Below are 17,417 nucleotides of genomic sequence, written 5' to 3' on the forward strand. Positions count from 1 at the left end.
TACTATCCCTATGAAAATCTTAATGATATTCCCCCCAGAAATAGACAAGCCAATTAAAAATTTAATATAAAATTGCAAGTGACCCCAAATAGTTACACCAATCTTGAAAAATAAAGTTGATGGACTCACACTTCCTGATTCCAAAATTGTCTAGCAGTTGTGGAAAACAATATGATGGTTTCTCAAGAAATTAAATAAAATTATAGTATGATCCAGCAATTTCACTCCTAAGTGTATACCCAAAAGATGGAAAACAGGTATTCAAACACATACTTGTACACAAATGTTCATAGCAACACTGTTCACAATAGGCAAAAGGTGAAAACAACCCAAATGTCCATCAATTGATGAATGGGAAACAAAATATGGTATAGTCATACAATGGACTATTACTCAGGGTAATAAGAAATAAAGTATTGATACATGCTACAATGTGAATGAAAACATTATATTGAGTAAAAGACACCAAATACCGCGTTTCCCCGTAAATAAGACCTAGCCGGACCATCAGCTCTAATGCGTCTTTTGGAGCAAAAATTAATATAAGACCCGGTCTTATTTTACTATAATGTAAGACCCGGTCTTTAATATAATATAATATAATATAATATAATATAATGTAATGTAATGTAATGTAATGTAATGTAATGTAATGTAATGCAATGCAATGCAATGCAATGCAATGTAATATAATATAATACCTGGTCTTATTTTACTATAATATTATATTACTATAATATAGTAAATATTACTATATTATAGTAAATATTACTATATTACTATATTATATATTACTATACTATAATAAACAAGACCAGGTATTATATTAATTTTTTGCTCCAAAAGACGCATTAGAGCTGATGGCCCGACTAGGTCTTATCTTTGGGGAAACATGGTAGTGTATGATTGTATTTATGTGAAACATTCAGAATAGGTAAATTCATAGAGACAGAAAGCAGACTAGTGTCATCCAGGTGCTGGGGGGGAAGGGGAAATGAAGAGTGACTGCTTAATGGGTACAGGGGTGATGGAAATGTGAAATTTGAAGGAGGTGATGGTTGTCCAACATTGTGTAAGTACTAAACAACACTGAATAAACACTTAAAAATGGCCAATGGTTAATCTTGTTATGTGAAATTTACTCAAAAACAGTTATCTTTTTTTTCTCTTTAAGTAACTTTTTAATGTATATAAGTAATTTAGCTGTAAACTGCATCAAAATATTTTGGAAAGTATTCAGAATATAAATTTTAAAATATAAAAAGAGTTTCAACTGAATACAATAGCATTTCTAGTAAAGTTCAAACGCACTTACCTTGATGGGACCCCTTTTTCCTTTTTAGTGTTATACACCCAATTAAGCAATACTTTTCTAATAAAGCTAAGAACTTTTTTGCTTTCAGAATAATTCTTTATAGTCTCAGGACTCATACATCTAAAAACAAGAAAGAAATCTTTAAACATGTTTTAAGATTTGGGGGATAGGTTTATTTCAGTATTGTCCAAAAGCAGGAAGACTATTTTGCCCAGTGACGACTGGGAATGATACATATTCATGGGCATAGATTAAAGTCACAAAGTTGTAGATACAAGTAGATATATAATTATGAAGTTATTCTCTGCTCACTCATTAAACAGAGAGTATAAAAAATTGGAGATACCTGATTTGAAAGAGCAGAGATGTCAAAGTTTGGGGGAAAAAAGCATACCATAATCAAATATTTGGGATTCAAATACATCTGGGTTTTCACATTGGACCCCCCATTATCTGGTGCGGTAATGAACCAATTACCTCACTAACCTGTTTGTTCTGTAAAATGGAAGTAAAAATACTTACATCAGCCTGAGATAATCAAATGAGAAATTATATATGAAACATCCAGACCATCTCAAATATCTTTCTATCTCTTTTCTTTCACCTTCACGGCAAGTAGTCAGGGAATTGATGGGGGAAAACACAAATGGTAGCATAAGAATTAATAGCTTGGACAAGTTGATGATAATAAAACCCTAAAAGACATTTTGGTGGCACTTGTCCCAAGTTGTCTGTAGGTTTCTGCTGGATTTTCTTTTGAGACAGCTCAGATCTGTGTACTGTGATTTGGTCTTGCTAAGCCAAGTCCCTTGATTTTATGAGGAACTTACATGCTGCTGACTAGATTCTTTCATTGTCTTCATCAGAAGGATAGAAGTCTGTCCTTGGGTCTTAGGCTCTACCTTAATTAAAAAGTGGCTTAGTGGAAGGTCATTGGTGACTTAAGTTCAAAAGTGAATCCTGTGTTTCCTATTGATTATAATAATGTTCTCATTCTGAAATTTGGGCAATTTCGCTGCTAGAGGGAAACTGATATAATTGAAAAGAATGAATTCTCTGTGATTCAATGTAACAATGTAGTAATTACATAGAAAATCATGAATGCATATATGACTTGATTCGGTCCTAATTTAAAAAATATTTCTCAAAACCTATTATGCTTGCTAAGTGCTGGGGATAAAACATAAACAAATACTGGTTTCTGCCCTCGAGGATCCCGCAGACTAGTGGAGTAAAACATGCCAATAGCAATTTCGGTAAAGTGTAGTAAGTGTTGCTGCAGAAATAATAAATAAGAGGACATGATGGACGCACAAAGGAGTGCATTTAATATAGTCTTGGGGAATCAGGAAACCTTCTTGAAGGAATTAATTTCTAAGCTAAGATATGATCTTTTCACAAGTTCCATGAATCCTAAAATTCTGTGATATCGTGAAAAGAGGAAAAATGAAGGCAATGGGCTGAATTGCTCTGTACTGTTTTTTTACATTAACCTCTCTTGGAAAATGCAGTGATAATGCTTTTCCACATGTCATTTATTCATTCTTTTAAAAGCTTCCACTGCACACTGTGTCTGTCTTCTCTAAAGTACACGTCATACTGTTTTAAAGTGATCTTGTTTGCCCAGCCCTCTTTCCTAACTCCCCTAACACCTAAACATTTGAAGGGCCTGGAGCAAGAGGGCAAATGGAGCCCCTTGCATCATACATGAAATATTTAAATGTTGTTAATCAAGAAACCAACATTTTAAATAGGATATTTTATCTTCCTCTCTTGACAAATACAATGTCATAATGATTTGCATGGCTAGGGTTGAAATTAAAACTCTTAGACTCTGATAATCTGTACTCAAACTGTAATGAGGACATGCTCAAGTGTCTGGCTGCTTCTCTTCCTACACATGGCTTTACCTCTCACTGAACCACAAGCAGTACATGTGAGTGGACACCAGGCTGACACACCTCTTAGGATTTGGGGTGTGTACATTGAAAGCCCAGTTTGCTTGTGAAATGATGGCCTAGGGGAAAAGATCCCAGAAGACCCTAGAAATGAATTTAGGATCATTTGAGGAGGGAATTTTGGTGTCCTTTTTACCAGGGGTGTGAACCAGAACAAGAAGGTATGTCCAGGCTTTGTATATTTCATTCTTCCATAGGGGATGATCTGAGAGTGCTCCTTAATTCCTTGACTTTGAGGAGCTCACTGCTTTCTGTGGAGACTTACATCTAAAGAAGTCATTACAAGTGTATGCTAAGTACTAAGGGAGGCTGTGTTTTGGGAAAATGTGCCTGGAAGGATTAAGGAAGCCTTGACCTCAGTGAGTAACTCTAGTAGTCTAAAAAAAGAAGAAAAAGTAAAAGCAGTTTACCACAGCTTAGCTTTGAGGGACAAAAGAAGAAAGGCAAGAACATCTCAGTCAGAAGGAGCAACTTGTTCAAACACACAGAAGTGTAAATGAGTAGAGCAAGTTAGGAAAACTGAAAGTAGATGATTTGGCCTGATGGTGGGTGTAGAGCAGACAGTGGCTTGCATAGATAACACTGGGTGATCCCAAATTACCAGACATAAGCAAGAAAAATAATTCGCACAATTTCCTAAATGCAGTGGCTTAGGAGGGTGGAAGCTTTCTCTTGATAATATACTTACTCTCCCTTGTCACCAAAGCTTCCTGCTGCACCTACCAGCATCTGGACTGCGCTCTGGGATAGAGTCTCATATCTGTATTGTCTCTGATAACTTGCCTAAAAGAAATGTTAAGTAAAATCATTGTATAGCATGAATAACAATGGCAACTTATTATTTCCTTTATGGAAAAATAATCTGTTAAAAAGAAGTCAAAATGCCCAAATATTCTAGTATCTTTATAAAAAGAATCTCTCTATGAGTCTAGACCATGAGATCAATGAAGAGAGTAGGTCTGAGCTTTGGGTAAAACCCAACTGATTCTGTAGGAAACTAGGATTCTGCCAGATATTAATTACATTTTCAAAAATAACTGCAGTTCTGTGGCCAAATAAGCATGGAACTGCTGTAAGCTATACTCCCATTTTAAAAGTTCATATGCATATTAGAATATTAAGGCTCTGAGAAATCCTACAGTGAAAGATCCTGCTTTATATTTTTATTTAATGCCATTTTTCAGATAGTTTGACAACAGAATGCTGTTATCTTCAATCTATTGTTAGTATTAAATCAAAGCTACTGTTGTGCAGAACACAGTTATTCATTCATTCAGTCCATATATTGGGAGCCCATTCTGCTTCAGGCACTACGTTTCATGCTGGAGAAACCACTGTCTGATACTGCCCCTGGCTTCAGTGTGCTGAACACTGTTGAGAATCATTGTACAGACCAACTTCCAAAATTGGAATATATGATATAACTAAAGATTCCTGGGTGTTATGGAAGACATTCTGTCTGCACAATAATTTATATATATTTAAACATGGTTTGACTCTTGGGGAATACTAGAAAGAGATACAGGCTTAGCAACATAAATGACCAGGAAGTTAGTTACTAGAAACATGTTAATTCATAAATTATCATTCACACCAAAAGGTAAGAAGAATTTAGAAAATGGTTGATTCCTAAAAATAACTGCCATTTATTGAGTTCTCTACTATACTATTGAGTTAACTGATCTAACTATGTATATACAGGTGTGTTTTACCTAAAATTATTTAATTTTTGCAATAAGTTTATGAGGAAGGTATTCTAAACAGTATTTTATAGATGAGAAAGCTGAGGCTCAGGGAGTCAAGTAGTTTTCCCAAGATCTCATTAGAAACTCAGTTCTCTCTGAATATAAAGCCTGTCTCCCCTTTCTCCCATGTGGTATGCTTCCTCTCCTATACTCTGTCTTGCCATGATGTGCTTCTTCTTCTAACGAAGAATAGTAGAGAAGATGTTGCTCCAGTTAACAAGAACTGGCTAAGATTTAAATAAACCCTCTCAAACCTTTGAAAAACTGTAATAGACTGATTAATATTAATATTAGAATTGAGATTTGAGAAACCAAATTAACAAACCAAGGTAAACATGAAACTATGTCTATAATGAAGAAGGCAAGATGAACATCTAGAGAACAGAGCCAAGAAATCTAACCTACTACGGAAAAACAGAATTTCCTGATCAAGAACCACTCATGGCAAAAAATCAACAAAGATATAATAGTAGAAAACAAACATTTAAGGCAAGAAACTAAAAAGGTACATGGAGTGTATATTGCAAAACCGTGGAAGATCACAAGTGGAAAACATATAAGACGTTATTCGGTTAGCATAAATTTTCTCTTCTACAGATAGGGAGAATAAAGACTAAAAAGAATAAGTCCTGAGTCACATATCATGTTAATAATGAGAGCGAAACTCAAACGGAGTCTCCTACATTGATTTTACTTCATGAAATAAATTAAAAATCAGGAAGTGACTCAAAGACATGATCTCATAAAATCTACTACTGGAACAAAGCACCATTTGGGCATAAGTTTATCCTTCAGAGTATTACCTCAATTGCATATGGAAGTTATTTAGGTCCTCAGGAATGCTGCCTTTGAGGCTCAACTTGTCTGCCAGGACTACTGCTGAAGAGAGAACAATCATACCCTATAGACTATAGACCTTCCATTTCCCAAGTTGGACTCAGAAAGTAGAATGCTTGGAATCCTGTATGGTTGGAATAGTTGAGACATGCATGACCATTCCATATACAATGAGGAAGGCCCAACACGATCATTTTGAGAGGATGAGTCATGGCAACTAGTCAAGATCCTATCCTATAGAAAATGTTTATTAGGCTATTGCAATTTCCTACAGAGTCTTACATGCTGCGGTGTTACAGAACTTCTTTAATTTTTACCCAACATTTTACAGAGAAACCTACCACCTTCCACCTGCAGTTATTAATGAAGTGGTAGTATCCTTTTAAGCAAAACTGGCTTGGACCCAGAGATGGGCAGTGTCATGGAACTGACTGCATAACACATCTGAAGGTTAAGTTCAGCTGTAATTCCTGTCATCGGGATCTGTGAAATTCCCAGTTTCTCATAATTAAACACTTTTCACTTAAGCTAATTTGGGGAGTTCTTTCTCTTTTCTTTCCCTTTTATTTTTTTCTTTCCTTTTTCGCAGTCAAGCAGATTCCTAAGACAATGCCAAACTTCCCTTTGCCTTTGTAAACAATCTATTAAGCTATGCAGATTAATAAATCAAAATATCTTCAACAAAAGAGAAAGTTTTCAGTATAATTTTTGAAAAATAATTTAAAAGTATAAAATAAAGTACTAACTATTTGTGCCGACAAGAGACGCCTGTTGGCCAGGTCCATTGCTTCAATATTAAGGGTCTCATCTATTTCCTTATTACAGTTTGGACAGTTCACCTTTTGATGTTCTGTTGTTTCTTCTTGGCTCAACTAAGGAAAACACAAATCAAACCAAAAGAAATGTATATGAATATTAACATATTGTTTAGCATAAACCTCGACCAATTCATGTAGCAGTTTGGATTGGAAAATTATAGAACATTTGCTAGATTCAGAAGAACGTTCTGAAGAGTTTCCTCAACATTGGCACAGTTATCTAGAATCTAAAATAATTGCCAGTTTCAGGAGGAAGGAGTTACAGCATATATTTACCTTTACATGGCACTGTTAACAGTTTATAAAATCCACCACATATGTGGTCACACTTTAAACCAGTGGTTCTGAAAGCGCTGTTCCCCAGGAGCATCAGCAACACCTGAGAATTGTTAGAAACCTACATTCTCAGATCCCTCCACAGACCTCTTGAATGAGAAACTCTGGAGAATGAGGCAGCAATCGGTGTTTTTACAAACACATTCCACGACTTTGCTGCAGCTAATGTTTGACAACCACTGCTTTAAACTAGTCACTGAAGACAAAATAGAAAGTGAACATGGCATTAGAAGATTCGAATATGGATAACCCTATTTTACAGATGAAAAAAGTTGAAGCTTAAAGAAAATAAAAGATTTGCTCAAGATCACAAAACTATTTATTAAGTGACAAAGCTAGGATATGAACCAAGATTTTTTGAGTCCAAGGCTAGTGCTCTATCCATAGTGTCATGCAGTGTCTCTCGTCCCACTCCTGCTCTCGGTGGGTGGACACAGAGTATGGCGAGGCCAAACAGGAGCACCAGTGGAGCCACGGATAGGGGGTTCATACTACTATAGTCTCGCTGGCGGTTGGGTGACACACAGGAAGCAAGAGTCACACGATCCACAATCCGCTTCTCTTGCCAGCATAGTCCCCTTGCCAGCATAGCTACAGCAGTTATACTAGTGGCTAATCGCTAACCGGTTACAGCTGATGGCCAACTAGTTACAGCTGAGCCAGCACCTTTCCACGTGAGGCCAAGAGCCTGGAAACTGCTCTTCTGGCTCTGTCCCCACACATAGTACAATGCTATCCCTCATGTCTACATCAAAAAAAGGAGAGCAGTTATTAATCATCTGCCTTCTGAAACAGATCAAGTACCAGAGTGGTAGCCTCATCCTTGACTTTGCATTAGAAGCAGCTGAGTAAATGGATTAAAAATACATATTCCTGGGACCCTCTTCAGAACACCTGCATCAAAATCTCCTGGGTAAGGCTAGGAAATCAATCCATATTTTTAATAAACTTTCCAGATGATTTTGATTCAGCCAGGTTAGCAAAAGGCCACAATCAGATACTGGGAGTTAGTATAAAAAAAAAAAAATCCCTGGATTTGACTTTTATTTGTCTCATTTAGAAATTCTGGCAGTATTCCTTCAGGCAGAAGGCTTACTTCAGGGCCCCACTCTTGAGCTTCAAGCATTGCTTTATGGGTATGAAATGGATTTGGGAGAATTCAATTTTATAGGTATTAATTATCTTACATCAGCACTCCTGGAAGTTGGCCCCTCATATTATATGATGCAGAAAAACATTGCAGTGAAAACTGGACGTGACATAGGAAATAGCAAAACAGCTGTAGCATTGAGAAGATCCCAGAACAACTTCTTCCCAGAACAATTTCTTCTTATAGCAACCATGACTGACTGATGCGTTATTAGGTTGGTGCAAAAGTAATTGTGGTTTAAAAGGTTAAAAATTGCAAAAACCAGAATTACTTTTGCACCAACCTAATACATACTCTTAAATGAATAAATCTGATTGCAGAGATTCTAAAGCATATCTCAGAAGCAGAGGGTGACATCTCACCCACATCTAAACATATGATGCTGGCTTTAAATTCTATTTTATATTAAAAGTAATATTAATCATAAGCTAGGACCTAGAAAGTCTTTGTCATATAATAGCCTAAATGAATGCTGAACAAAGGAGCCTGTCCACCCTCAATCTAGTACAAACAAAACAAAACAAAACAAAAAAACTAGTCATTATCCTCTTTTCATGATGTCTTTTAAAGGTAGCTCCAATACACTGCTCCTTTTGAATTTACTACATATATATTCTATATACTCAAAGAAGTTGTCACTTCTACTTTGCCCCACAATGATCACAAAATTCCCTAAAATCCCCTCCTTACTATTGTGGTAAATAAGTAGTTACCAATACAATTTCTCTGTCAATTGTAAGTATTAAAAATTGTGAATTAATATTTATAACATTTATATTTATTCAAGGCCAATCATATCTGCTTTGAAGGAATAAACAAAAGATATTACTTACTGTATATGGGTTTTGAAGTATAATTGCTTTCTCAACCATGCTCCAATCTGCATTAGCAAGATCTTTATCAAATTTGAGTGCAGAGGCTGCAGACTTGGTTATCTCTTGAAAGTGTTGAAATGTATAACAAAGTGATTTATATTTTGTTGTGATGTCATGAAGTCCTTTGATACAAAACACATTTTGAAATAGTAAGAACAACACCATTTTGATCTTAATTATAAAGGTTCCTTTTTTTCTTATTGTACTAAGTATTTTTTTAGAGTTAAAGACTCAGCATAAATTGTTTAATAATAGGAACACCAATAATTTCAAAATTTTCTACTTTCATGCTACTCACAAAAGCCAAGGTAAGTAATAATAATAATAATAATCATAGCTAATATTTATCGAGTGCTGAGCAAGCACATCTCAGCACTTTGTATTAAGTCTTTTGATCATTTTGACCACCTTTTGAGGTAAGTCTCTCTTCCCAGTTCGATCGATGAGGAACAGAGTAAGAGAGGTATGATGACTAATTTTATGTGTCAACTTGACTGTGCATAGAGTGCCCGGATATTTGGTTAAATATTATTTTGAGTGTGTCTGTGAAGGTATTTCTAGATGATAATGACATTTAAGTTGGTAGACTGAGTAAGGCAGATTGTCTTCCTCAATGCGGGCAAGCCTCATCCAATCTGTTGGAGACCAGAATAGAACAAAGGGCTGAGCGAAGAAAATTCACTCTCTGCCTGATGGTCTTCAAGCTGGGACATGCTTTCAGATTTGGACTGGAACGTACACCACTGCCTGTGTGTTTTTCAGGCCTTTGTAGTGCAAATATATCTGCTGTGCCTATTTATCTCATATAGGTATAGATATAGATACAGATATATACAGATAATACACATACACACACAGTATATGCACATATGTATATCCTACCTGTACGTAACATCATGTATATAAAATATATGTATTTATTTCCAGATATATACCTCCAGACCTCATTAAGGTTTGAAGGACTCTTATTATCAGATGCAAATTCCTTGTTTTGAGCCAGAGAAGCTTCTTTAAAAAGCAATAATGTCCCATGAACAAATGTTTCACTGCTCTCCATGCAAGTAATCAGATGTTCCACAATAAGAATTTTAGGTTTATTTACCTACTAAGTAAAACATATGATACTTTTGCAAAACTTTATCCCTTTAATCTGTTCTTATTTTACTATGCTAAGGCTCAGAATTAGAAAAAGAAAAGGAAAAACGATTTTGTTACAAATATGAAGGAGAGAGGGAGATTGGATAGTGCAATATTATCCATGAAGATGAAATTTCAGCTTGATAAAAAAATGCCATTAGAGTGAAAACTCTGCATGTAATAGAAAGGGTGATAGAGCAGTTAAGAATATAATGGATTAAAAGCCTCAGGGCAATTTGTTTCTAGTTCTGTAACTGCCATTACCTAGCTGTGTGACCTTGAGTAAGAACTTTAGATATAAATTTCTCAATTGTTAAAAAGTAGGGGATTAAAAAAGGCATATTGCATTATGCAAATGACCTCCTAAAACTGCTATTTCTGCTTCTACTCTCCTTTGTAAGTGAACTTAATAAATTTTCAAATATATGGTGATGGAAGGAGAACTGACTCTGGGTGGTGAACACACAATGGGATTTATAGATGATGTAATACAGAATTGTACACCTGAAATTTATGTAACTTTACTAACAATTGTCACCCCCAATAAACTTTAATTAAAAAAAATAAATTTCACTTATAGTTTCTTCAGTAATCTACCACCTGTTGTGTTTTCTATCTTATTTAAATGTGATTTGTTTACTTTGATGCACACATGCCTCTCTGATATTACCTTATTTGACTCATTTACTGTTTTACCTCTCTCTAATGTAAGCTCCATCAACTCAGAAATGTTGTTTGTCTTCATAATGCATCACTGTCATTTAAAATAGTGCCTGGCACATAGGAGGCTCTTAATAAAAGTTTGTCAAATAACTGAATACATTCATTATATTATTTTACTTAAACTGGACGGATATAAATAAGCAATCTTTTTAAATAAACAAGTTTATTGGTTTAAACCATTCATATGACTTTACTTAGAGACCCAATTTTTTCTTCAATTAGACATCATCAATTTGTATTTATATAGCTTCTTTCTTAATTTCTAGTAATATTTAGCATATTTAGAATATTTTTTCTATTCATGCAGAATAGTAATTAGTGGGGCTTACCTAGTTTATTAACTGCCATTGGCAAAATAATTCTATTGACCATCAGGGTAAGTATGCACACTGACACTCCATGAAATAATACCTAGAATTGAAAAAAGCACTAAGTAAGTATTCAAGGCAATTTCATATAATATCTTCTGTACTTACCAATGTAAATTAAGCTAGGATGTGCTATGTCAATAGATGCTCAAGGTGGGGAGAATTTGGATGTCAGACGTGATGAAAATACTCTGGGGCATCTCTATCATCCTGCATATATGTCATCCATGCTTTTGAAACCAAACCAGAAACCAGGACACATGGTTTGACAAGTAAATATATATAGTCATCGGAAAAAAATACTTGTCTTTAAATTCCATTGCTGCATTTCGTGGGCCTTGGAAATATGCCTATATTTTATCAGCTCTTATCTACTATACCCACCTCCATGTGCATAGCCAGTTCTCTATTCAACAATACCTGTACACCTGTATCAGACAATTCTCCTCACCTGGGGAAAGAGAACAACTCAGAGGCCTTGATATGTTTGCTCCACCTCATACTTTGTCTCTCTGGCATCCCTTCATTGTCAGCAAGGAGGAGCAATTAATGTCTTTGGTGCCACTTGTTTTCTTTCTCTTATATCCCAAGTTGGTCTCCATAGATGAGTGGAGCAAAACTTTCCAACATGAGACTCCACACTTCTGTTGATTTTTGGAATTCTGACTTCTAAAGCTTATGTTAAACCCTTAGCCAATCCTGTTTTCTTTGGTCACAGATATAAGATTAGGGACATCGCATGAAACCACACCAGAGACTCTCAAGGTTGTACATGAAAATCACCTGGGATACTTTAAAATATTGGTGCTCAGGATACTCCCACTGAATATTCTGATTTAATTCTTTACATGTGCAACCCAAGCATTGGTAACTAGAAAAAAAAACAACAACGCAAAAAACAAAGTATAATCTATATACATTGAAATATACTCCGTCGTTTGATAAGTTTTGACAGTGCATACACCCATATCACCCTTAATCCTATCATGATGTAGAATATTCTCATACCCCCTACCCCCAAATTTCTCTAGTGCCCTTTCCCAATCAATCCTTTACCCCATGAGAGGCAACAACTGTTCTAATTTCTATTTCTAGAGATAAGAATTGCCAGTTTTAAAACCTTCATATAAATTGAATACTATGTTTATCATTCTAGTTTTAATTTGTATTCCCCTAGAGTAATGAGGTTGAGCATTTTAAGTTTGTTTAGTGATACACATCTTTCTTTTTGAAGTATATGTCCATCTCTTTTGTCTACTTCAAAAATTGTGTTGTTTTTCTTTTTATTATAAATTGTGTGTCCATCTCTTTTGTCTACTTCAAAAATTGTGTTGTTTTTCTTTTTATTATAAAATTGTAGAAATTTTGAAAAATGTATTCTATAGATAGAAGTGCATTTTCAGAGATATATGTGTGTGTGTGTGTGTGTGTGTGTGTGTGTGTGTGTATATATATATATATATATATATATATATATATATATATATATATACATGCTGGGGGTGCCAAAAAATGTATACACATGCCTTGTATTCCTCTTTTGTTATTGGTATATATTAAGTATTACAATTTTAATACAATTTTTTCCTTTCTTAAAACTTTTCAGAGTTTTTGATTTTATATTTAAGTCTATGATCCACCTCAAATCAGTTATATATATATATATATATATATATATATATACATATTTCTTTATTTTTGTTATTTTAGTTCCCTTGCATTATTTTCTTGAACACTGTACATAGTACTCATGTTGTTTCTTTAATATTTGTTTCCTTGCATTATGCCAGTATATAGAAATACATTTAATCTTTTTATATTTAATTTGTATCCTGAGATCTTGCTGAACTCACTTATTCATTTCTTCTTCTTCTTCCTCCTCTCCTTCTCTTTCTTCTTCTCCTTCTTCTTCTTCCTTCTCTTCTTCCTCCTCCTCCACCTTCCCCTCTTCCTCCTCCTCCTTCTCATGTTTCTTTTTTGAAGATCCTTGGGATTTCTATATAGTTAATGATACCATCTGCAAATAAGGATAGTTTCATTTCTCTCTTTTCAATATTCATGCATTTTTAATGCACTTTTTTTCTTGTTTTATGGAACAGGCTAGAACTTTCATCATGATGTTCAATAAGAGGAGTAAGAGTAGATATTGTTGTATTACTCCCAATGTTACGGAGAAAGCAGTGTCTCACTAATAATTACAATGTTATCTGTAGATATATTTGTAGATGTTCTTTATCGACTTTAGGAAGTGTTCTTCTATTTATATTTTTTAAGAGATTTTACCATGAATAGGTATTGGACTTTGTTAACTGTTTTTTCAGCATCGATTGATATGATTCCATAAATAACACACCCTATTGGATGACGATGTTGCTCAGTTCTTCCATATCCTTGCTGATTTCCTGTCTAGACGGTCTATAATTTGTTGAACAAATTACAGGGAGGAGTATTAAAGTCACGAACTAAAATATGCTTATTTCTCCTTTTAGTTCCAAGTTTTTGCTTCACATAATTCCCTACTCTTGTTTGAAACATATTCATTTAGGATTGTTTATTTTCCCCTTGCTTCTGCCGTTCAATCTATTATTAAGCACATAAAGGAAAATCTTCATTTCAGATATTATATTTTTGAATTATAGAATTTCTCTTTGGTTCTTTTATCAGTTTCATTTTTTTTCCACAGAAATCATGCATGTCTTCATCTCTTATGTACATTTTTAAAAAGTTTTTAAATACATTTTTAATAGTGTTTCTAGTTCCAGCATCTGTTTCATCTCTGGGTCTATTTCAACTGAACAATTTTCTCCCTTAATTAGAAGTCACATTTTCCTGCTTCTCCACATGTATACTAATATTTAATTTTAGTTTGGACCTTATGGATTCTATGTTGTTGAGAGTCTTGATTATGTTGTCTTCCCTTAAAGAGTTTTGAGTTTTATTGTGTCAGTTAATGTACTTACAGATCATACTATCTTGCCAAGCATGGTTTTAATTTTTCTTAGATTGAGTCTAGAGTAAACCTTCCTATAGGGCATAATCCTTATTTCTAAGGCATGATCTTTCTGAGGTCACAACTTAAACCATGTGGTGTTCATGAGGTTTATACTGTACCTAGCCAGAACTCCAGTAGCTCTCAGTACTGTGTGGCATCCAGAATGTCCATTCAACACAAAGCTCTCTAACGGCTCTTTTCTGCCAGTCCTCCTCTAATTTTCTGATTGCACAGTTTGCATTGGACTAATGACCCAAGAGGATCCCTGTGCAGATTTCTGCTGCTACTTCTTTCCACACTCCTTCCCTTCCTGGAACCCCGCCCCACAAATTCAAAGCTGCATCAATAGCCCTGACTCTATTTTTTACACTCAGTGAGGCTACTGTTCTCTATTTGGTCTCCACGTCTTTATGCCATAATTTATAAGAAAGCCAGAGTAAACGTGAACTCTTTTAATGTGTCTGTCCTTCTCTCAATGATTCAACCATTCAGTGTCCTTACCCAATACCAAAAATCAATTGCTTCATATATTTTAACCCATTTTACAGTTATTTACTGTGGGAAGTAAGTCTGATATCCATTATTTATCATGGCCAGGGCCAGAATTCTACAGGCAGTGTTATTTTTCTAAAAGTTCCTGAAGCATTCTAAAGTGCATTCCAGGTTGAGGACCACTAAGTTAGTTAAATATAGCTTAATAGTAATAAGAGCTAACATTTATACAGTAAGACTATAGTATAATATATCAGGCTTATTTAATCCTCACTTCAATTCTATAAAGTAAACACCAATATTGTCCAATTCTACAGATGGGAAACTGAGGCACTATACCTTACCCAAGATCATTTAATTTGTGAGTAGTAGAGATGGGATTGAGTTACTATTTTTAACCTTTTACTGTAGTACCTCTTCGTGAGTATTAATGAGACAACTGTAGGATTCAGCCAAATTAAAGGAAGGAAGGAGTGCTACTTTCTTCTCAACTAGTTATTACTAGTGAGGACATTTCACTAAATGACTTTATTTACTAAGATTTTATTTCAAAGCAGGTCTACATGTCATCATTATCATTACCATAGCTCATATTTATTACACATTTATTGTACACTTTGTACATATGCTATTTGTTGTACATATTGTACTTAACGCTAAACAATGTATTACAAATTTTATGTATATTTTCAATTTCTCATAATAACTCTTTGAGGTAGTGGTATGCTAGAGTTGGCTCTTACCAGTTTGTGAGAGCTCAGCATTAAATCTTTAGGAAGTTTATGAGCTGATTGGTGTTCTGTTGGTGAGAGTGATCACACAACACGAATTGGTAAATACTACACATTAGGGCTCCATCCCCCCTGCTAAAGTTACTTGTTAAAAACTTACTAGCAAACCATTGGTATTTTTATTAAGTCCATTTTGGAATGAGGAAACTGACATATGGGGTGGGGGTGGGAATTAAATCACTTGTTGATGGTCACATAGCAACCAACTGAAAATTTCAGAACCCAGATTCATGCGCAATGTTCACCATTACACTTGTCAGGATGTATGATGATGACACTGGTCTCAATTATTCCTGCAGGTGGAGAAAGGTTAACAAGAAGGGGGAGATCATGTAATATTAAATAATTTTTGTTTTAAAAGCAATGTTTGACTATTTAGTTTTTTAATGTTTGAATTATTATTTAATTAGACATGTAATAGTTTCCTAGCCATTCTTCCCTTTACACTTGAAATTAACATTAAAATAAACAAAACCCACAATGGAAGTGTTAGATGCTTAGAAAAATTTGTGATGTCTCCATAGAAAATTTGTTGTAGAGCTCCTTGTAATTATTTTACCTGGAGATGATGTAGAGGAGAGTCATGCCCATTACATTCTGCTAGGGAGAGTTTGGGGGCACTATCTTAGCGATAGATTCACTTGACAATTAAAGTGTTTTGATATCTAACATTACTAAATGTGGCTTCATAAAGTTACAGAAGGTAAAGAGCTAATCATAAGTAGGTTTCTGCTTTTCCTGAGTTGGTATTAGGAGTAAATAAAAATAAAAACATTAAGTGCATACTCTGTATTAGGTACTATTTTAAAAGATTTGTAAGTTCTAATTCCTTTAACCTTTATAATAAACCTATATTTACGAGTGTGATGAAGGAATTTAGGGGTCTCTAAGCTAGAATGGTGAAGAGGAAAGTTGCCAGTTGTTCCTCCTCTCCCCAGTCTTGCCATCATAGCTAATTCACGCCCACAGTTCAAGTGGGGTTGAGCTACCTCAATACAAAAGCATATTTTAGTACACAGCAACAGTTTTTATAAAATATTCAAATAAAAAATATATCTTTCTTTACTTGCAATTTTTCCCTCTCAGATGCAAGAGGAAATTCAGAGTAAGCAAGCAGAAGGGCCATGTTTATATTAGGTATCCCTCTCATTTCACTCCAGACCATTATGAATGCCGAGCGCCAGTTGAACCCATCACCAAGTCGAGACAAAAGAGGGCTCATTAATAGAATGACCAGAAGTCTAAAAGACAAAACAAATTTTAAAAAGTTATTCTTGTCACAGAAATTTATTTCCATTTCATCCTACTCTGTTACTTCCAATTTGTTTCCCATGGAATTGCTAACTCTCAAATAAGCCATCTTTCACACACTGTTGGCATAGAACCAAAGGAAGGCAGAAGGAAATTTCATAGAGAGACATGCCAAGAGAATGTTATTAATATTCTCTTTGTTTCTTCCTTGGGTGAGTAGTAGGGTAATTTCACATCACCCCTAAGTGGTGCTTCTTCAGATGGAAAAGAAAAACTGAGAGATATTTTGTAAATATATATTCTATATTGGACTCCAAAAAGAAGTAAAAGTAAATCTAATGAATAATAATAAAAAAAACTGAGTCCACTCCCCCCACCCACTTTTTAAAATAGATTTAAATCTTGCTGAATCTGTGCAACATTGGTCAATTAATTTCTGTTTCTTCTTTCAGTCATGTACTGTTCCTACACTTTATACTAATTGTATCTGATAATTTGGTACTAATTTCCATTTACTTGGCACTAGTCAACATGATGTTGACTCCTAACTTATTTTCCTAGATGGAAGTAGAATGTTGACAATTTGAATTATGGAGATTGAAGAATTATGACACTCCAGTAATGGTTTT

At 34.7% G+C, this 17,417-nt stretch overlaps 1 protein-coding gene across 1 annotated transcript in view; it reads right to left on the bottom strand.

Moving 5' to 3' along the window:
• Window positions 1-17,417, bottom strand: part of SLC9C1 (solute carrier family 9 member C1) — an 86,168-nt gene that overhangs the window by 43,665 nt on the left and 25,086 nt on the right. The window contains exons 10-15 of the mRNA XM_033134737.1: window positions 16,604-16,778; window positions 11,224-11,305; window positions 8,993-9,156; window positions 6,602-6,727; window positions 3,962-4,056; window positions 1,316-1,435 (exon numbers count right to left, since the gene is read on the bottom strand). Of these exons, the coding sequence (XP_032990628.1) occupies window positions 1,316-1,435; window positions 3,962-4,056; window positions 6,602-6,727; window positions 8,993-9,156; window positions 11,224-11,305; window positions 16,604-16,778 (762 nt within the window). The remainder of the gene's footprint in view (window positions 1-1,315; window positions 1,436-3,961; window positions 4,057-6,601; window positions 6,728-8,992; window positions 9,157-11,223; window positions 11,306-16,603; window positions 16,779-17,417) is intronic.

This window comes from Rhinolophus ferrumequinum, chromosome 2 (genome assembly GCF_004115265.2).
Source record: "Rhinolophus ferrumequinum isolate MPI-CBG mRhiFer1 chromosome 2, mRhiFer1_v1.p, whole genome shotgun sequence".
Classification (NCBI taxonomy): Eukaryota; Metazoa; Chordata; class Mammalia; order Chiroptera; family Rhinolophidae; genus Rhinolophus; species Rhinolophus ferrumequinum.